This window comes from Solanum stenotomum, chromosome 3 (assembly GCF_019186545.1).
Source record: "Solanum stenotomum isolate F172 chromosome 3, ASM1918654v1, whole genome shotgun sequence".
Classification (NCBI taxonomy): Eukaryota; Viridiplantae; Streptophyta; class Magnoliopsida; order Solanales; family Solanaceae; genus Solanum; species Solanum stenotomum.
Window position 1 is genome coordinate 60,470,780 of NC_064284.1, and position 23,509 is coordinate 60,494,288.

At 32.2% G+C, this 23,509-nt stretch overlaps 2 protein-coding genes across 2 annotated transcripts; one reads left to right on the top strand and one right to left on the bottom strand.

The window, feature by feature from the left end:
- Positions 1–15,789: 15,789 nt before the first annotated feature.
- Positions 15,790–16,417, bottom strand: LOC125859534 (protein BRICK 1). Its single transcript, XM_049539302.1, has 2 exons — positions 16,146–16,417; positions 15,790–16,043 (listed from the first exon to the last, which is right to left on the bottom strand). The coding sequence occupies exons 1-2, from the start codon at positions 16,276–16,278 to the stop codon at positions 15,919–15,921; spliced, it is 258 nt and encodes an 85-aa protein (XP_049395259.1). The 5' UTR covers positions 16,279–16,417; the 3' UTR covers positions 15,790–15,918.
- Positions 16,418–20,792: 4,375 nt separating this feature from the next.
- On the top strand, positions 20,793–22,745 carry LOC125860301 (L-type lectin-domain containing receptor kinase IX.1-like). Its single transcript, XM_049540229.1, has one exon. It carries the CDS (start codon positions 20,793–20,795, stop codon positions 22,743–22,745), a length of 1,953 nt encoding a protein of 650 aa, XP_049396186.1.
- Positions 22,746–23,509: the final 764 nt, after the last annotated feature.

Below are 23,509 nucleotides of genomic sequence, written 5' to 3' on the forward strand. Positions count from 1 at the left end.
ATGAATGATAATAGTTTGTGAATGGATGATTGCATTGTTTTAAGTGAAAGCCTTGGAAAAAAAAATTTAAGTGATATGCAATAAGTAGTATAAAAGTTTCTATGAAGTGATATCCACCCAACTTCTATTCTTCAATTTTATTATTACGAGTTATTTCATATACTTTAATTATCTTTATTATTTGATATAGTACTTTTTCTTCTTCCATATTTCATGTCTTTCCGTATGCACTCTTCTAAAAATTGTTTTCTTATGTTGAGGATTCGTATCGAAAATAACTTCTCTACATTTTTAAGATAAAAGTAAGATTTACACACATCTAATTACCCTCTTCAAACTCTATTTATATGACTAAACTATTTTTTTTAAAAAAAAATCAATACTATTTTCATTACTCTTCACTATGAGTCAAATCCTCAACCTATACCGATTTATAATAGGGGTGTTCAACTACTTAAACAAATTTCACTTTTTCAGTATTACAATATTACACTAAATATGTTATTGTTGTTGTTATAAAGTTTTGACTCTGTTACTCAGATTTCTCAAACACAAATTAAACCTCTTAATTCATTGCTTGCACTATTTTGAAAACTTATTTTTCATGAATCGAGGGTCCATCAGAAACAATTTATCTACTCTTCAGAGATCTAAGGTATGTGCACATTCACCCTTCATGAGACCCTACTTTTATAATACAGAATATGTTATTGTTATAAAATTCTGACTCTTGTACCGATTATAGCGTAGGAAAAATTGAGAAAAAACAAAAATCAATATTACAAAACTATATATATTTTTGTATTCCAATTATATCCCTGACCTAATTTTTCTGTAGAATGTAAGTGGCCTATTTTGTTCCCTTTTTTCCATGGAGACAGCATCTTCTTCCCCCACCACTTAGCCGTGTTGATGTTTTTAGTGCTTCTTTCATCCCATATATAATGTAATCATTTCTCTTCTTCTTGTTTTTTCTCAACTATATTTTCACTTTTTTTCGTCAGCAAACGACCCCTCGCCGCTTACGTTTGGCCCCTTCATATTTTGAACACCAAAAGCCAATTAAACAAAATCTCCAAACCTTTTTTTCTATTCATATTTTTATTTGGGAAAAAGGACAAATATATCTCCAAACCATCGTAAATGATATGCAAATACCCTCCGTTATATTTTTGGGACATTGGTGCCCCTGTCGTTCAGAAATTAGAGCATATATACCCTTTATACTAACAAACATACACGTGTCATAATCTTATCCATCGGTCCGACATTTATCGACGGATAAGATTACGTCACGTGTCCCTATTTAGGCTTCCGTTAGAGTGAAGGGCATATGCTCTAGTTTTTGGATGGCAGGGGCACCAATGTCCCAAAAGTATGACGGAGGGTATCTGCATACCATTTACGATAGTTCAGGGATATATTTATCTTTTTTCCCTTTTTATTTTTGTGTAATGGCCTTATGAGTTATGTCCATATGACATTAGTATGTAAGACCTGCTTATTTATATATCTAATATCTCTTTTGTGTTTTGTCAACGTGGAACTTTTTAACTTAAGATGAGGTGCTACATAAACCAACCCCCTCTTATGACTCAGCGTCCTCACTGACGCTTGCCTCACTGCATGAGATTTGCCTGGGCTCAACATTGAGGTTTTCCCTATCTTACTGAGATTTGCCTAAACGCAGTTGAACTCTAGCCTCATATCGATAAGATTGACACAAGGGTGACTCTGATACCATCTGTAATGGCTTATCCCGTTAGTGATGTTGTTCAGTTTAAGCTTGTACTCGCACAATTTTAAAGTGTATTACTAGTGTGTAACACCTGCTTCTTATATACCCAACATTATCTCTCATGTGTTTTTATCAATATAAAACTTTTTATTTTAAGCTGGGGTATTACATTTTAATATACGTAATATCTTAGTTTTTATTCAACATAAGCGGAATAATGTCTAAATATGTGTCTAGACTCTAGATATTGGTATTTGTTGAGATTCGAAGAAAAATAGTGTTCATTGAAAATTGAAGTTAGAAAAAAGAAAAGAAGGTATTTCAAAGTTAAAAGTTATGTTTCATAAAAATAAAGTTGAAAATTTGTGAGTGATAACTTGAAATACTTAAATAATAATAAATAATAATCTTATATACTAACATGTTTTCATACTTATCGTCAAGAGTATGAATCAATATCTTCAATGTATGACAAATGATAAAATTAAGATATTTCATATATCGCAGTATAATAATATTTTAGAGGGAATAAAAGTTTGAAATATATTCGAACTTTGACCGAAATTACTGTAACAACATCGAACTTTGAAAAGGACCTTTTACCCCTGCACTATTTAATAGTGTATTTTAAAGGTATAAATGTGTCCACGTGGACATCATAAATATTGCATCATTTTAAATAGTAATGTGTCCACGCGAGCACATATATAGCTTTAAAATACACTATTAAATAGTACAAGGGGTAAAAGGTCCTCCATAAAGTTTGATAGCGTAACAACAATTTCGGCCAAAGTTAAAGTATTTTTCAGACCTTTTTCCCTATTTTAAACATTTTTTCCTCTTTAATTTATATTTGGTACGTCAAGAAAACACGATAAGAGTTGGAAAATGAGGGTACAATGAGATAATTCTGTTAGTTAAATTAAATAAAAGAGCATGTCTCTATAAATTAAGTCCAATTGCATTCCTTTCATCATAGGTTGTGATGGAATGATTGAGATCTCTTTGCTCCTAATTAGAAGCTTCGAATTTGAGTATTGAATATATATAAAAAATGCATTAGGAGCACCATCCTTAAAAATGAGCCCTGCAATATGTATATTTAAATTAGTCGAACTTCAATATGAGTACTGAACATCAAATCAATAAGAAAATAAAAAAGAATTAAGTCCAATTGTGCCTATTGCTTTCTAGCTTTATTCGAACAATTAATTAAAGAAACTGATCCATTACAATTTTCTATAAATAACACATGGATTAAATTGGACGTTCTTTTTTATGATAAGGTGAAGATAATATTATTGGATATTTATTATATATAGATGCCTTAGATAAAAGACACTTTCTACTCTAGGATAAACAAACAATTATTTCCATCTTAGCTTTGTCACTTCACAAGAAGAGAATCACCATATTTAGAGAAAGGAGGACATATACCTAAATAAATTTGACATTTAACTTCCAATACAAATATTATAAAATTCCATTACGTAATTTAGTCCAAGATTTTTTAATCCAATGGCAAAGCCTCATAACCTTTCATTATCAATCAATATGCATGACAAAAGGGTGTTAGAGAAATAAATAAGGTAATGATAGATTCAAAATTTAAAAAATATGATCGGGAGGAAGAGGCGTGGCAAAATGAAACATTAACACGGTGTGACACAAATTCTCAATCAACTCGTTATCGATATATAAAGTACATATGCTCCAAAATTGTCTAAAATTAGCTTAGACATGAAACAAAGAAAAAAACATTTCTTAACGATCAATACTTCTACCACTAAAAAATCGCTATTTTTTGCGAATAAAAAATCACGTCTATCTTTTCAAATCTTATATGATAAAAAATTGAGGATATATGCCCTCTTTTCTATTCTTTATTTAAAACTCGTAGAGGTTTATAAATTTTGTCCCCTTAATTCTACTCTTTGAATTGTTTATTTTTTTTAAAAAAAATTAAACTAAAAAGACTTTACCCATTTTTTTAAACGTATATATATGATTCACGGGGTAGATTTGGATAATCAAAAAATCAAGAACTTTAATATTATAATGATCAAAATGTGTTATATTAGAAATATCTGCTGGAAATCCAATAACAAAATAGACTCTTGATCTAGCAGAAGAAATGAAACCGACTTAAGCTTTGCCAGTCTCTTGGATAAGGGTTTGATTCACCTTAGCCACGTATATATAGTAAATCTTCTTTTGAAATTTATGATTTATGAAAATTCATAAACTTTGAACCCGCGAATTCTTGATTGTTGGATCCATCAATTGGATTGGACCCCTACCCTGCCATCTCAACATCAATATGACCCATCAATCAAACATAAAGATGTATAAGCCATCAGTTCCCAACGTCCCAATAATATGTTTTCAAATGGTGAAGGGATATTATCTCATGTTGTTTGTTTTGAATACACACACTAAAAGTCAAAACAAGTTGTCGTGTCATGTGATCTATAGGCCACGAGTTTGAGTTATCAAAATACCATTATTATTTTTATTAGGATAAAATATCTACTTTACACTTTTTGGCGCTCTTTTTTAGGTTTTACTAATGCGAAATGTTTTGTGCATAGAGTTATCCTGCTCTATCAAATTCTTTAATTTCAAGTTATTTTGATGTCTTATCTAATGTCTAATATTTGTATTAAGGACCGACTAATCTAGAATAAGAAAATTCTCTCTATCAATTTATTTTTTATATACAGAACTCAAAATCGAGACTCGAATTAATTTCAAACTTCCAATTGCACGGATGATGAACCAAGTAAATAGGACCCTTTTGGTCCCTAGATGTCACGTGAAAAAAAATATATGTCGTGAGAGGCAGCTTCTAGTGGGTGATCAGTGATTTTATCTTTAAAAAAATTAGGTCATGATGTAACATATAACATATAGAATATTATATGTTACATATTGTTAACTTTTGCTTTTCTTTTCTATTTGTAATAATTTTCTTGTAGAGACAAATTATGGGGAAACTAAGTAAATACCACGTAAAAATAAAATAATTACTAGCATATACTTCTTTATATTCATACCTTACTAAATAACTACATTATATATTTCCTCAATTAATTTCGCTTAACTGATACTAAATCAGTATTATATATTGTATTGATATTATTAAGACTGCTTAATTGATACTAAATTTATATATATACTCTTATAGTATCATTGACTAATGAATAATTTTTTAACAAGAAACCTTAATGATACCACAACAATATACATATAGTATTATAGTATCATTGACTAATAAGTAATTTTTGAACAAGAAACCTTAATGATACCACAACAATATACATGTATTCTTATAGTATTGACTAATGAGTGATTTCTGAACAAGAAACCTTAATGATACCACAACAATATACATATACTCTTATAGTATCATTGACTAATGAGTAATTTCTTAACAAGAAATATTAATGATACCAAAACAATATGCATATACTCTTATAGTATCACTGACTAATGAGTAATTTCTGAACAAGAAATCTTAATGATACTACAACAATATACATATACTCTTATAGTATTGACTAATGAGTAATTTCTAAACAAGAAACCTTAATGATACCACAACAATATACATATACTCTTATGGTATCATTGATTAATGAGTAATTTCTGAACAAGAAACCTTAATGATACCACAACAATATACATATACTCTTATAGTATTGACTAATGAGTAATTTCTGAACAAGAAACCTTAATGATACCACAACAATATACATATACTTTTATAGTATAATTGACTAATGAATAATTTCTGAACAAGAAATCTTAATGATACCAACAATATGCATATGCTCTTACAGTATCATTGACTAATGAGTAATTTCTGACCAAGAAACCTCAATAATACCAATTTAGTGTGTGTATATATATATACTGATTTAGTATTAGTTAAGCGAAATTATCAGCCTTAATGATACCAACATAGTATATGATATTGATTTAGTATCAATTTAGCGAAAATTATTAGAGCAACTTTCACATATAACAAACATAAAAATCATAATTGTATGTTATAGCTATAGTTTGTATAAATGTTTGCTATGGAGCATCAGATTGTATAACTCGCTGGCAGGAGCTTCAGATTTGTATAATTTTGTTGGCAGACCATTTGTGTAAATCGATGGCAGACCATTTGTATAAATCGCTGGCAGCCTCTCAATTCAATTTTATGTGTTTGTATATCTGCATAAAATTTGAATTTGTATACAATTGAATCGAAATAAAACATTTGTATATCAAATCTTTCTCTCTCTCTCTCTCTCGCTTATATAACACATATTATACATTGTAATTTGTATAATCTGTGTTTGTATAAAGAGAGAAAGAGAGAAAGACAAAAGAGTACTGGGCAGGGGAAGATATATATTTGTATAATTATAAGGGTATAGGACAAAAATATATGTATTTGTATATACAGTTTTCTCTCGCTTTATACAAACACAAACACATTTTCTACATTTGTGTTTGTATAAAAGCGAGAGAGGCGAGGGAGAGACTGGGGAGACTGGCGAACGAGAAACCTAGGGAGAGAGGCGAATGACAACTGTTTGCTACGGGTTACAATTAAATCAAACTGTTGTTATATCATTTAATTTGAATTAATAGTTTGCTATTTTATACAATTTTTCCAAATTTTAACCTTAATGAACCTGCATGGGCTGTCATTTTTTTTTTGAGAGAATGGTTATTTCTTGGATTACTTTGGATTGGGGTATGAACATGTAATTATTTTGAGTTTTATGAGTCATTTATGTAGTTTTTCCACAAATTGAAGGGTTAGCCATACCTTCGGGGGCTTGGGACTTCCATGTTGGAGGTCTCAAGTTCGAAACCCCTTGCCAGCGAAAGCAAGGGGGTTTGCCTTCTGGGTCGAGCTAGTCGCACCGGGCTTGCCTAGTGCGGATTACCTCTCCTATGTGGTTTGCGAGCTATTACATAGGAGCGGGGGTTTTATTACTGTGCGCACCCAAAGAATAGCGATTGCGGGTTCCTTTGTCGTCAAAAAAATTAAAGGGTTAGCCATTAATGTCTAAACCACATGTTAAATTTACATTCATAAATATATTTTAAGTCTTTTAACACATTTAGCTGCTCGATCAAAATTATTATAATGATCAATAAAATATACACCAATTTTGTATATAATATAGTATACAATATACATTTTTCGACTATTATAATAGATGGTTAAATAGTGTAAAAAAACCTATAGTTTTCTAATAATCTACTGAAGGTAGAATTTAAGTCATTATTATTAGAAAGAAAAAAAAAACACTAATCGAAAATTTAAATATTCATAGAGATTGCAGCCAGCTGCCAAGTTTTAAAGAGGTGGGACAATGACCTTTTTATTCCTTCAATAATTTTAATTTTGATCTTCTCATATATGAATCCAAGAAAATTAATTTTTGATTAATAAAAATATATGACTTAATTTCTTTGTATAGAAAATATGTTATATTTATACAATTTTGAGAAGTATATTATCTCCAAATATGGAACAACAATATAAATTTACATAACATGTGGACAATCAAATGGTAGAACGATTAATAAATTAAAAATATTTGTGATTGTTCACAAATAAAAATTATCAAAAGTGTATATTTTAAATATATGAAAGTTAAATGTGAATTCAGTCAAAATAATGTAATTGGATATTTCAATATAATCTTGTGCAACCACATGACATAATCTTCGTCTAAAATAAAGCTATATCTATTCTATAATATAATGGTAGGGTCTGAAATAACTAAACTAAACAAAATAATATATTTAAATTATTTTTGATACTATTTTTCGTAATTATATTATTAATTACATTTCTATGAACGATTGATTATAATTGTCTCTAAAGAAATGATTTAATAGTGTAAAAAAATAAAATAAAAATATAGGAAATGCTAAATATATAGTGGAAGTCCTACCAAAAAGTTACTTTATCTCTAAAAAGCCAGCCTTGCATTAACTTTTCACAAGATATATATTATAAATATTCAAGAATGTCTCTATCAATACCTAAGTTGTTGATGTAATCCAAGATATCTACTATAGAAGAAAACAGCTAGTGAATCATAGTGTAAGGAGGGACACAAGTGTGACGCCACTCCATTAAGTTATAGTATTCGTCTGAACGAGATAGACAAGGATATTTTATGTACTATATATAAAATAAGAGTAGCTAATATTTTTTTGATTTCTTACTTGGTGTTTGAAGTTTACATTAGAGCCCTTACTAAATTTGAATCGCAAAGTGTAGAGCCCGTTCGGAGGTAACTCCTCTAACATGATTTTCTTTATACTTAAGGCTTGAGTTCGAGACGTCTGATTAAGGGTAGAACAGTCTCATTATTGCACCACAATCCATGTTGGTGGAGTAGCTAATATCATTATTTTTGTATAAAATAGTTCTTGAAATTAATACCCTTTCATAATCAACACAAGTGATAAAATAATTTTATATTTTATCTGAAGATTATTATATCTCATTCTATCAATAAAAAGTTGCTTGGTACATAAATTGAATTATTTTAAAATTGTAGTCTTAGAAGTTGAGATATCAATTATAATTCCTGAACTAATATATCTCATATGGAAAATAGGGTAAAATAATTTCAAATTAGATGTAATAATATTTTAAGATTAAGTTTAATATTAAATTTATATCGTCAATCAAAATATGACATAAATATATTTTCTACTAATGTAAAATATTTTATGCATCTGAACTATCTCTACGATGCATCATGAAGGGAATAACATTAAATATATTATCATCAGTAAAAGTGAGTTCTAACATCTAGTAATCCAATATTAGTATACAAAATGTGCAAAGGTAATTTGTCATTTTCTTAATCCAATTTAATTTTGTAATCTTTGAATTAAGAGTGGGTACTTAACGGATCGTGAAAGCAATCTTGTATAAAGTTGAGCATATTTTTATTTTGTAGCGACGGTATACGACTTTTATGGTAATTATTATAATCATTTATATTAAATCATTTTTTTAATTCGTTAATGAAGGATCTAAAACTGATCTAAATTAAGATCTTTTATTTGCAATTATATACATGTTAATGCACTTATTCTTGTTTTTATATATGTTAGAACTTTTTTTAGTTAAATATCTGAATTTATAATGATATCTTATAGTCTCACAACTCAAGATTATTCCCTCCATCCCATAATATTGATTATGTTTTGCTTATTAAGAGTCATGATAAATATTTTGAAATGTATATTTTTATTCTCTATTGATGGGAGCAGAGTTGTAATTTATAATATTTGTTATATAGTTTTTAAGTATTTGAATTTTATTTTTAAAATATTAAATTAATAATCTAATCCTACTTAACTCTGAAAATTAATTAAATTAAATTCCGAAAAGTGAAACATGATTCATGTTGGATATTAGGACAGGATGAAGGAGATGAGGGTGAGGGCAGAAGAGGAGTTGCATGAACTCTTAGCACGTTTCATTTTTCTTGGGGACATGAATTAACAGGACATATTCATGATGAGGTGTCATGGTGTATGCTATTTTGTAAATGACATAATATTGATGGATGAGACACGTGATGAAGTTAATGACATGTTAGAAGTTCAGAGATAGGGTTTTAGTCGTTTAGGTTGAGTAAGACTAATTAGACAATTTTTGGAGTGTAAGTTCAGTGACACTACCCATGTGACATATATGAAAGTGAGAATTGATACACAAGCCATCTCCAATAAAAGAACTTTCAAGTATTGTGGGTTAATAATCCAAGAAAATGGGGAGATCGGTAATGATTGTGCACATCATATTGAAGCAGAGTGGATGAGATGGAGACTCACATCCGATGTCTTATGTGATATTAAGAATATGTTATCAAAACTTAAAGATAAATTTTATAACGTGGTTATGAGACCAGCTATTTGTATTGGGGGAAGTGTGGCTAGTCAAAAACCTGCATGTCCAGAAGATGAAGAGAAATGAGGATATTGAGATGGGTGTGTTTGCATATCCTAGGAAAGATAGGATTATGAACGATGATATTTGAGATAGGGTGGGAGTGGCCTATGTGGTGGACAAGATGAGGAAAGTGAGACTAAGATGGCTCAAGCATGTGAAGAGGAGATGCACAAATGTTCTAGTGAGGAGGTGTGAGAAGTCGACTATGGTGGGTATGAAGAGAGGTAAAGGCATAACACCCTCACCTTACCAAGCACATGACCCTAGATAAGAGGATATGAAGGTCAAGTATTAGGGTAGAAAACTAGTTGGAAGTCTAACATTGTCTATGCTCCCTAATCAATATTGATATTATTACTCTTTAACTATCTTATTCTCTGATTTTATTATTGCATGTTTTTTCTTCATATTTGAGTTGATCATCTATCAGAATTCAGAAACAACATATCTACCTACGTAAGCTGAGGATAAGACTACATACACACTATGTTTTCAGACTTTACTTGTAAAATTACGTTGAATATGAAAATTTTAATTTGTTTTATAATTGAAAAATATCTATAAACTAGTTTTTTTTTTTTTTTTTGATTTGCACCGGGTGTCCGAGTCTCTTTGAGCCCCGACTAATCCCGGGGGTGCACAATGAATAATGATTCTTCAATAGTATTTCTTTCTTTATAGTATAGTATAATATCTCTCCCAAAGAGCATAAGAAGGTCTCTATATTTTTGTTTCTATGATTTTTCGAACCTATTGCTCCTACACTATAGTAGCAAGTGAAAAAATAATTGACTTGTCATAGTGGATGTGAAGTGGTCTTCAGCAAATGGGCTGGTCCATGGATTTAGACATTACAAAGAGGCCTTGAGATGTTGCAGCCCACATAAAGTACATAAAGGACAAAGTGCATTTAAAGGATGTCACACTACTATTGGGTCGACAAAAATATTATTACATGTGTGGCTTTATTGGCAAGAGACAACCTTCACTTGATGATGATAAAGAGTACGGGTGGAGCTATAAAGTATCGGTTATGAATTCGATCGAATCAAGTAATTTTAGTTCAAATTTTATAGTCTTAAAATTCACTAAATATGTGTTAGATTATTTAGTACCCAAAGCCCCCAAAAGCTTCAAATCATCAAATATTCAAATATGATTTCATAATATCTAATTTTGTTAAAGTAACAGATTCTAACCAACTGCCAAGAATTCTGGTGGCATTTAGAGACTTATTTCATGTAGAATTTTACCTGTTATTGGACAAGAGGGAGGAACACTTAAGCTAACCAGGAAACTTGAAGTTTTGAGTTTTGTTGGTCATCAATAAGAGAGAATTACTGGAATGTAGCAGGTTTAGATAATTGCATTTCCCCAGATGAATTGAACAGAAAACAATGATAAGTTGAGAACCATTAGCTATTAAGAATATTCAGTTGGCTAATCATGAACATTGCCATGGTATATAATGCCATAGATGTTGAAAATATTAAAATTGCCTAATAAGTTGAAAGATGGCCAAGGAGGAAAAGAGACTGGATAGTGCCAAATTGACAGTGTTGCACTTGTGTTTGGAACTGGAGAGCAATTGCACTCTTCTCACTATTTCAGTATAGAGAGCAACCATGGAGAGTAATTCAATCTTTATGTTGATGGGTGATAAGAAATGATTTGTTTGATTATGGTGGTGGTCGGTCTAGCTTGCATGCACCTACACTATTCCACCAAAACGGTAGGGCCTAGACTAGTGGTCAAGAAGTTGACAACCATGAGGTCTCACGTAAAAGAAGAATACTAGTAGGTGATAGGGGTACCTGTGCTGGTGGGAGGTAAAAGACACAAATAACTGCTTTTCAGCCTATTCGCGATATCCCCCACAGCCACCACCACAAACAATACTTATCAACTACCTTCCATGACATCCCCCATAGCCCCCACAACAGCTGCCACAACTACTGTTTTTTAACCTTCTTTCTAAACTCTTCCATAGTACAATACTGCCAAAGCCCAATATACCTGCTCTCTATTCTGTCCCCACAGTCAACACCAAACTGCCACAAGACCCCTCACTACATTACCATAACCACTACCACTACCTATTGTGTCCACTGTCGCCTCCTTTAGCGACATTCCTTTAACAGCAGCACATTCACTGCAATGCTAGTTTCTTGGAGTTGTAAAATTCTTCTCTTTCTAGCAGGCTACTGCACTCATCCTTTCTCAAAGTATCAAAAGTGTAAAGGTGGTATGTTACCAGGAGAAAGCAATCACCCCTCTTCACCAGCTGATCTTCAAAGAAGATAAATGCAACTCTTGGAATAAGAAAAAATATATAGAGTTGCAAACCAACATAGTGCTGTTCATTCATAAATAAAACTTATGCCGACTGCTTATCTATTTCAAATTTGCATAACTTATCCACATAATAACATGCAAGTGTCCTCTTTGATGTTCAGGTTAAAACTTCATAGTAGGAACACAAGAGTTGAACAAATTATGTATCCAGGTATTAAGGGAGGTACTAGGCTGAGGATATGTGGAAGGTGGTGCTTACCAACCATGCATGGCCAACATTGTAAGAGAGCTTGAAGATGCCATGATCATAGAAAACAATGCATCAGAATATATGAACTTCGAAGTCCATTGAAAGCTTTAGAGGATCTAATCATTTCTCTCTAGAAAGATCAATTAACCTTCCACCCACTAAATTTGAAATAGATCCATTCGTCACCTCCTTTCAAAACCAGCTCCTCCACTGCCGAGATAATTGTTCAGCAGAGGGATTACGGCTGTTGCAAATATATAACAGATTCAGGTGGGAAGTTTTTCAAACAAATAATTACTCCTTTAAATTCCTTTAACTTAAACTGTCCCTTATTTATTCATTGAAAAAGTTTCTAAAATGTAAGAGAGCTGCCGAATAAATGCTCTCTACTAATAAAATTCAAGCATTGGTTCTTTTCTAAGCATGGCACAAGAACACATGCAGCTTGCTTTAGGTCACTGCTCTGGGTCATTCAATTACTGAAGCATTAATCTATCAAATAATAAGATTCAATCCACAACAAATCTGAAACTTCACGTCTCACATCAATGAAAAGCCGCACAATCCAAACTTAGGGTTCAGTCGACATCAAACAACAGGAGATTTTATCTATCTAACCCCTGATAAGTAGCATCACTTCTTTTTTAAAAGTAAAAAAGAAATAAGAGAGAATTACCCTAATCACCCTCAAATGTAACCGTGTATGTTAAAAGATTGTGCAGCGGTTCACAGCTTATTAAGGGCTTATCTTTCCATGATAACAATGGCATGTGTACATTGAAGATTATATGAAATGAGTTGAGATCAGATAGCCGAAATCCTTGGGTCAAAAGATAGGATAGAGTTCTTGATTAGTCACTGCACACATGTTGTACTGAGTCCAAGAAATCCCTCTCTCAACCCCACTTGGCGCAATATTCAAACAGCATCTCGTGAAAACACAGATCATTCATAATTGCTAGAGGGAAATAAAATTTCACTAGTAGGAGATGGCGAGATGCCTAAACTGTAAACAAGAATTGCAACAATAGCTAGTTTGAATTAGGACACTGAACTTAATGAACCATCAAAAGGAAAGTTGAAATTCTAAATAAACTCAGCAGCTTTTTTATGCAGTATATAAATAACCCAGCCTGTGAGAATTTGTCCTGTTGCAAGTCGAAAACTCGGATAAAGGAAGAGAGTTACGGTAGGTTGACGGCCAGCAAGAAACTAGTCATTATATGATGAATCCTCACAAGCTATTAAGGATTAATATAACCAACTTCAACTAGTTTGGAATTGACGCGTAATTAACATAAAGAAGAAGGATGGACAGAGTAAGTTATGTCAAAGTTTCCAGGCACCATACATCTATGCAGGGTGTTAAACTTTTAGCTTCTTTATTCAGCAAGTAGGGTGTTAAATTCCATAGGATCAAAATAAAGAAAATAGAAGAATTAACCTAAATAACTTTCCACCCAACTGCTTAGACTAAAAATAGCCGGCGGATGTATAATATATGATTAATTCAAGTATAACCGTGGATAATATATGTGTAGCGCTTAGGAAAAGTAAACTGGCTATTTGTGTAAAGATCCCAAAATCAAATATGGAGGGAACAAATAAAGTTGGAAGGAATGAGAATACTCATTGCCCTGGAAACCCTTTCATTTCAGGAATACACGAGCTTTCAGCACTCAAAGTAACAGTGATACAACAGGTCAATGAGGTCTGGAAACACAAGTTTCATGTCTTCGTAAAAATGAGATATGTCTGATAGACAAGAAAGCAATTTGATCAAGTTGAAGAGATGATTAGAAAGCAACTTGATTCAAGGTGTCTTTGGATTGAGAGATCTGAGATTTATGTTGCGAATGAATTATCTCAGATTCTCTTTCTTTTCTTTTTTGACAAGAGATGAATTATCTCAGATAAAAGAAACTAGAACTCAAGGCTGCTAAGCCACTGAGAGGGAGCTGATACAATCTAAAGGGGAATGATACCATTTACAGGGGATAGGTTGCTCTTACTAAAAAGATTTATCAAACACTTGGACTTAAGAGAGCAGTTAGGAGTTGAAGTCCCATCAAAACATCTTTTGTTCCTTTCTGCACATAGACACCAAAGATTACGAGCTGAGTCATCTACCAGATCTTCTTAATGGACTTGTCACTTTCCACATACTCCAACTTCCAACTAGAAATAAAACTTATTACTATACTCCTATAAGTCCATTACAAATTAAACATTAACATAATCTTATAATTTTGTAAATAAACAGTGCTCAATCTAAGCTACGAGCCTGGTGGCTAGTATGAAGAAGGCAAGGGAAAAACATGTAAGCTCTAGCAGTCAATACCTAGTAACCCTTCATAGATAAATCAACCATGTTAACAATAACCAGTCTGGAATATAGCTGCATGGTATATGGCCAGCAAGCTATTTCTTTCTCGTGTCCAATCTTTCATTATGTTAAACTCTGTATTGGAAACAATTATTCCCTTTGTCCCAATTTATGTGTCTACTTTCACCTTTAGTCTGTCCTAGACAGAATGTCATACTTCCTTGTTTAGAAACTATTTAACGTTAAACTTTCGATTTTACCCATTATGAGGATTTAAAGCTAGACACATCTCTGACTTGTTTTAGACTACAACTTCAAAGAGTCTTTTTAATTACTTAATCTCTGTGTCCAGTCAAACAATGCCACATAAATTGGAACGAAGGACGTATTAAAAATAGCTACAAGTGAGGAAGTCCTAGTTAAAGCTTCTATGTCCAAGTATGATCTGGAAACCTCTTAATTTAGTTCAAAAGATAATTCTTTTAGTATTACAAAGAAGCAGGATGGATAAGAGGATTCACATAGATGGCACAACTAGTTTTAGTTTAAGCATCATTGATTGGTTACCGACTACAAGAATGACATTTCACATGATTGTATTACATAACAAGTGAGTAGAAAAAAATGAGAAGGTAAAACGATCATTTTTTTTCTAGAGAAGGTAAAGTAACTTTTATAAATGAACAAGCACAAAGTTCCTATTTCCACATATACAATCTCATCACACATAAGCAAAGAACCAACTCAAAGAGAAATAAGAGACTGAGATCCAGCAGATTAAAGTTCCAAGAAGCCATATGAAGAAAACAGGCAAGAATATTGAAACGGCATTACAGAAGGTATAAAGAACATTTGCTTCATATTAACTGGGTCAAAAGACTAAGATGGTCTTGAAGAATTTATAGTAATGCTTTGACCCCTCAAATCAACTTATCATTCCAATTTCCACATATACAATCTCCATCGTGCATTGGCAATGAACCAACTCAAGAGCATAGTAGTTTTAGCGAACTGAAAAATTAGACGAAAGAAACTGTAGATCCAATAGGTATGCATACTTTCAGCTACTAAATTCCATGAATCATTTCCACAAAAACTGCGATAGATTATTAACTATCCGAACATAATGTACTTGAATAGAGCCGAATTTCACACAAATTCATATAGCTAACCTAACTAATTAGGGAACATTTGATTGAGATTTTCATAAAACAAGGACTTTTCACAGATATGATCTCCAAAACAAAGCAATCTATTTATAATACAGAATTAAAGTAGCTTACAGCTAGAGAATATTAGTACAATGCTGCATCATTTCAAACATTAAACAGAGCTGGATTAGCAGTTGCTGTACTGACTTGGACTTCAAGCAGTTCCAAACGACGTTCCAGTGTATCAAGCTTCTCATTCAGTGTCGCCAATTTACTCTTCGTCGTCGCCTCTGAAAATACAACAAAATTAACCCCGAAATCGCTTTAAAAACAGGAATTTAACAAAAACGAAAATTTTCCCTAAGGAGATTGAATGAGTCAGAGAAATTTACCGAATTGGACGAGGAAATCGAAGAGTTTACGGACGTTGAGGGAGATGTGAGATATGAATTCACGATTCTCCCAATCTGCTTGTACTGCTATGCCTACATTCACCGCATTTGTTATTCCTCCGGCTCGAGCCATTTCTGGTCACTGCTTTCCGATCAACGGAGAAGAAAGAGAGAGAGAGATGTGGAAGGAGAACAAACAATTCTGCAAAGTTTACTTTTTCCCCCCTTTTGTTTTGGCTACTACTCACTCAAGTTGTAGGTTAAGAAAAAAATGGAGGAGATAGTGATTACCTTCTTTTTTTTTTTCTTCAAAGGCAAGCATCTCTAATTGCAAGTTATTGCAAAAAATTAATGATTTTGTCTTTTTAAAAATTAATGATTTTTTGTATGTGTCAGAATGTGGGTTTGATATTTGGATGTATTAGAAGGTATGATAGTTAAAGTCTAATCAGGTTTAATTGAGCAAAAATAGGATCAAGCACAACCACGAGTTATACTCGCAAGATTATTCTGGTTCATTGAAGATTCAATACAACGATGCAAGCTCATCTAGCCCTTGAGAAGATGACAAGGAGGACTAGTGAATCATGTAACGGGACTCACACTTTCTATTTTTTATTTCTTTTTTTCTTCTATTTTTATAATTGAATAATGTTAGCTATGACTTGTGTTTTTGTCACAAGCATGATTGACAGGGGCGGACCTATAGTGGGTCAAGTGGCTTTATATAAACCCATTTCATTGAAAATAACACTATATATATATTAGTTTTTGAATTTTTATAGGTGTATATTGAATTTTGACTTCATTTAGCACAAGTGTGATGCTTCGCCTAGCAGTGAAGAGGGTTCATTCGGTCCAGCCAACCCAAGTTTGATTCTAGCTTCCAACATTGTCTATTTTATTTTATATCTCGAACCCGCTTCGTGATAATTTTAGGTCCGCCATTGATGATTTATTAGATTTTTTTTTTTAATTCACTGCTGATTGACTAGGTTTTTTTTTAAAATTCTAGGGTTACAGGATGATTATATATGAACATTATAGCTTGAAGCTTTATGTTATCGTTTTGATTATCAACATTGGTTTAGTTATTTTATCATGCACTTTATTATGTGATTGCTTGATCAATAATTGAATACTATCTACAAATGAACTCGAGAGTTACTGCAAAAAAATTTATGTCGGTGAATATACTATAAATTATGATAAATTAGTAGTAGTTAAAAAAATATTTGAACAAAATTGAATGAATAAGTATTTAGAATGAGGTGTTGATATCTCATTCTTTTTAAGGAGATTCAAGGTCACTATGATATAATCTACACTGATCTAATAATATATTTCTTGACTTCCCTTCTACAAGATACAATAACTCAACAATGTCGTATAACTCAAACAACTCCGGATTTGTTAAAGAGTCCAAAACTCCATCATAAGAATACATTTCTTCAGCACAAAATTACTCACTTTTTTTTTTTTTTATAGTGAATAAGTTGAAGTCCTGAAATATTTTTCCTTGTCTCAACCATCGCTCTTTCACTACACGAAACTCAAAATATAAACACAATATAATATTTCTCATCAACTTCTCATCCTTTTCATCTAATACAACACAACGAAGAAAACATCCTTTATATAACTAGGATTTCTTCCACAAATAAATAACAAAAATGTGGATAGTTATTTGAGGAATAGTGGAAAAATTAGTAGGAGATAATAAGGAGAATGTGTCATTATGGTTACATGAGTTACAAAGAATTATGACACTACTTTCTCCACTCTATACGATAATTAATTAATTCTAAAAGTTAATCGAGAAAGTCTGCATAGTAATGAGTAGGGGACCTTGTTATGACGCTAGTAGGACTAGAACATACAACCTCAAAGAATTTTCACAAGACCTTAATCACTAGACTAAACCATTAACTATCCAACTCTTAAACAAAAAAAACTCGAATGTTGCATCCANAGTGGTTCAGGAGTTCAACTCTAACCGAAAGGGTCTGGGTTCGATTCCCACTCGCGGCAACATTTTCCCATTTGTGTTTTTTTTTCTTTGAATGGGCTCTTGCTTTGGGCTCAAATCCAACTCTATTTCATTGTTTTTGGAAGGTTGAATGGGCTCTCGTTTCGGGCTCAAATCCCAACTCAATGAAATGCCTCATTGTTTTTGGTTCAATGTAAAGCATTATTATTTTTGTTATCATTATTTTTCTCTCTATGCTATTTCTTTTTCTCAATTTATCTTTGTTTAAATTTATATATTTTAGATACTTTTGTCTTTTATTCTTCTTATTTATACTTCTCATTTTATTTCTACATAAGTCTCTTTCCATGTACTGACGATGACTTATTATTAAATTTGAAATTGATTTACCAAAAATATTATATAAAATAAATTAAATTAAAGTTAATCGAATGAAGAAATTTAAAAATCATGTATAATCTTTTAATAAAATCTAATTAATTGATTTTCCGCCCTTAATTTTATAGTATTTCTTTCTTATTATTTTTCAGTTCGATTTTAAAAAGATGAAAACTAAACTAAACTTATTTGTTCTATTCATCATTTATTTTTTTCATGAATGATTAACCTAGTAAATTGAATTAAATGAACTAAAAAATCGACGATGTCAATTATTTATCTTATGAATATATATTATAATATCTTAGTGGTTGTATTTTAAAAAAATTCAAAAAATAGAGTAGAACACTGCAATATAAAAGAGAAAAAAAGCACAAGAAATATTTTTAAAAAAAAACTTGATGAAAAAGGGTAAAAGTAAAAAAAATTAAACGCGACATGACAAGGCAAGTTAAACTTATTGGATTCAGATTACTAGTTTCCTCTTATCTCGCTTAGTTTTTTATCTTGTAATTTTCACATGTTTACTTCTTTATATTTCGAACCCCCTCCACAGAAATCCTGGATCCGCCACTGGTTACAAAGAATTATGACACTACTTTCTCCGCTCTATACGATAATTAATTAATTCTAGAAGTTAATCGAGAAAGTCCGCATAGTAATGAGTAGGGGACCTTGTTATGATGCTAGTAGGACTAGAACATACAACCTCAAAGAATTTTCACAAGACCTTAATCACTAGACTAAACCATTAACTATCCAACTCTTAAACAAAAAAAACTCGAATGTTGCATCCAAAACAACGTGATATGCAAACGCTCTAACGTGGATTAGTGAGCCACTCAATGACTGCCAACTAATTAAAAAAATTACACGTAGATTTTAGAATATATTTTTTAAAAACCTAAGTTAATATGCCACTAATATACTGGGGTTAGGGTGAAAGACTCCCCAATTTCACCCAGTTCTCTCTCAAAATCGCGAAACCCTAGCAAGATTTCTTTGTGAATCAAAGGAAAAATTATTCAAGATCCGTGTCGAAAGCTCATATACTTGGATGTTTATCTGTTCATCTTCCTCAATTTAGTCCAGATATATCTAATCTTGCTATTTTGAAAGTTTATTTTTGATAGAACGTAGAATCATTTGTTCACCGTGACTGTAAATTCGTTCCTTTTTACAACTTTAATCATATGGATTATTTGCAGAGCAAGAAATCTTTATTAGAGCTCTTTTTTCCATGATGACAAAAAAATAAGGAGTCATTTGCATTAAAAACAAGCAACAATCGTGCTAAAGATAGAGAAAAAATGCTTCAGTACTAGAATTAGAAAGAAGTGAACAAAAATGAGATTTTGAATTTGAAAATATAAAGGTATATATAAAAAGGTATTCATTTAGGGTATAATTGTCATTTCAACATATTTTTTTTACAGTTGTGGACCTCGAAATTTACTTCTGACGTGTGTGGATTGAGTGCATACCACGCATTTTGCCAGGTAAAATTCGAGTGTTTTATTGTTTAAGAATTGAATAGTTAACGTGCCTCTTTGTGAACTGTCAAAGTTATAATTTGAAGCCAAGTTAAGAATTTTATTTATGGATTATGCCTATATTTATTAAATCAAATTTTGACCTTTATATACAATGTAATTTTCAGAGAAGGGTGTCAAGAGTAAGGGTGGGTCTGTCCCTGGACTAGTAGCGATATTTTTTTTATTATTATATTATTTGTTGATCACGTACACTTGCGTGAGCAATGAACTCGACCACCCCACTAAGAAAATACAGGCAACACACGATCGTTTCAAGTCAACACTAGATAACAAATTCTATTGATTGCTTTCTCTATAATCTTGTCAAGTCACATAAAAAAATGAGAGTTGACTTTCAATACACAATTAAGGCTACCTTAGTAAATATGTTCATGTTTGTGGGGACACAATTTGAAATTCAGGTAGTTTTTCAAGCTTAAAAATATTTTAGGTCACAATATAACTTTAACTTATTATAGTTGGTTAGTTGGATCTTACATTGTTTAAAGTAGAAGATTGCTGGCTTAGTCCTTATCATAAAGTTTCTTATAATTATAAAATTAAGTTGGTAGCTAAACCTTATCATCAAGAAGAAGACTATTAACATTGTTTATGCATAACCTCAAGTAAAAACTATAGTTATCCTCTAAAATTCAAGCCCTTTGTCAGTTCGATTCGTTATACTCTTGTAACTTGTTCAATACAAACATTTATGTTCAAGCATTTTTCCCATTCAATTTACCAATGATAATTATGCCTTCCAATGTATGTTGCATAGCTCTCTTCATTGCCTTCTTTCTGATTCCATTTGTGAATTCAGTGTCCTTTCAAATATCTCGATTTGGACCGGACATGACTGACATACTCTACGAAGGAGATGCAGTCGCGTCTGTAGGAGAGATCGAGTTTAACAAAGCAAACTATCTATGTCGCGTTGCTCATGCCATCTATAGAGAGAAAGTTCCACTTTGGGATCCTGATCATGACTCCACAAAGCTAGCTGATTTCTCCACACGTTTTTCGTTCACTATAGATACTCAAAATCATTCCTCATATGGTCATGGTATCGCGTTTTTCCTAGCTCCAGTTGGTTTTCGAATTCCACCTAACTCAGATGGTGGTTTTCTTGGACTGTTCAATACAACCACTAGTGATTCAGCTCAAAGCCAAATTGTTTCTGTTGAGTTTGACTCATTTTCCAACGTCGAATGGGATCCTCCATTCGAGCACGTTGGTATCAATAACAATTCAATTGCTTCATCTGTAACAGCTCCTTGGAATGTTAGTTTACATAGTGGTGATCCTATTGAGACATGGATTACTTACAATGCTACAACAAATAATCTTAGTGTCATTTGGAACTATGGAACAGGCCCGAATTCGAGCATGTTTTACATAATAAACCTCAGAGATGTTCTGCCTCCATGGGTCACAATCGGATTCTCTGCTGCAACAGGACAAAATGTCGAGAGACATACACTTGAATCATGGGAATTCAGCTCGAGTCTTGATATAACAGAGTTAGGTGGAAATGATCGCGAAAAGATTGGACTGATTGCAGGGCTAACAACATTAGGTGGGATTTTGTTTGTGAGCGCGATTTTGGCTTTGGTAGTTTTGAGAAAATGTAGACGAAAGGTGAAGGGAAATCCAGAGACAATAAGCTTAACATCATTCAATGATGATCTTGAAAAGGGGGCAGGGCCAAGAAAGTTTTCGTACAAAGAGTTAGATACTTCAACTAATCATTTCTCAGAGGAACGAAAATTAGGCGAAGGAGGATTTGGAGAAGTTTACAAAGGGTACCTCATCGATCTTGACATAGCGGTTGCTGTAAAGAAGATCTCGAGAGGGTCTAAGCAGGGGAAAAAGGAATACATAACCGAGGTGAAGGTTATTAGTCGATTAAGGCATAGAAATCTTGTGCAACTAATCGGTTGGTGTCATGATCAAGGTGAGTTCTTACTTGTTTACGAATTCATGCCAAATGGTAGCTTAGATTTTCATTTGTTTGGTAAAAAGAATCCTCTTAGTTGGACTATGAGGTACAAGATTTCACTTGGTTTAGCATCAGCGTTGCTCTATCTACACGAAGAATGGGAACAATGTGTGATCCACAGAGACATAAAATCGAGCAACATAATGCTAGATTCAAGTTTTAATGTCAAGCTTGGTGATTTTGGCCTAGCTAGACTAATGGACCATGAATTAGGTCCTCAGACTACAGGACTAGCTGGAACTTTAGGTTATTTGGCTCCGGAATACATAAAAACAGGACGAGCAAGCAAAGAGTCAGATGTATACAGCTTCGGAATAGTTGCATTAGAAATTGCAACAGGAAGAAAATCAGTTGATCCAGGGACAGGGAAATGTGATGCAGGATTAGTAGAGTATGTTTGGGAATTTTATGAAAAAGGGAAACTTCTTTCTGTTGTTGATGAGAAATTAAACATGGATTTCGAACAAGAACAAGTAGAACGATTGATGATTATCGCGTTGTGGTGTGCTCATCCCGAGAGCAATCTAAGGCCATCGATAAAACAAGCAATTCATGTTCTGAATTTCGAGGCATCGTTGCCTAATCTTCCAATGAAGATGCCTGTTCCTGTGTACTATTCACCTAGGCCATGTGGTGAACCAACAGTTAGCTCCGAGGAGCCTACGATGACTTACACAAGCATCGATGTGGGTCGATAACTATTTAATTACTTGAAATGAGCTTAAATGGAGCGATATGGTTAATAATGACTTCAATTTGCTTGGGATTGTGGTGTAGTAATAGTTATTGTTGTTGTAGTAGTATTTGTACAATACAATGGCTTGTAAATCTTGTGGATCTTATATATGTGAAATAAACAAGTACATGTAGAGTTAAAAGATACGTTCGACGAGCAACTATTTTAGCTCGAAATTCATAAAATTGAAATTCCCGATTCGTCACTATAAATCATATAAAGATTGGAGTAGTTTCAAATGTTTACAATAAAGTGATACAATAAATAGAGTCATGTTTTATTTACATAAAAAGTAGCCAAAAAACATAGGAAGTATACTCTAATTGTACAATATAACTTGTCAAATGTCATAGAAAGTATACACTGACTATACAATATGACTTTTTTATACATGAGCTATATATTATGGTACACTCAAAAAGATGAATATAGTTAATTATACATGAAATATACACTGAGTGTACATGAAGTATACATTGATTATTCAATCTTGATTAACTCAAAATCACCTCTAAATAGTCCCAAATTTTAGATATGAAATCATCTCAATGTTTCGAATCTTTTGATATATAATTCGCTCAAAACGATTTACATTTACGGTACATCAAATTTTATTTATTTTTATTTTTTTAAAGAAGAAGAAGCAACCGTGGTTATAAAAAAAAATATACTTAATGATTAAGATTCATTACTTAATAAATAAATAAAGTCAATCTAAATATTTAA

Excerpts from the sequence above, each read along its gene's own strand:
- LOC125860301 (XM_049540229.1), top strand. The coding sequence starts at position 20,793 with ATGATAATTATGCCTTCCAATGTATGTTGCATAGCTCTCTTCATTGCC.
- LOC125859534 (XM_049539302.1), bottom strand. The coding sequence starts at position 16,278 with ATGGCTCGAGCCGGAGGAATAACAAATGCGGTGAATGTAGGCATAGCA. Across the intron at positions 16,044-16,145 it reads CGATTTCCTCGTCCAATTCG|AGGCGACGACGAAGAGTAAA; the intron begins GTAAATTTCTCT and ends TTGTATTTTCAG.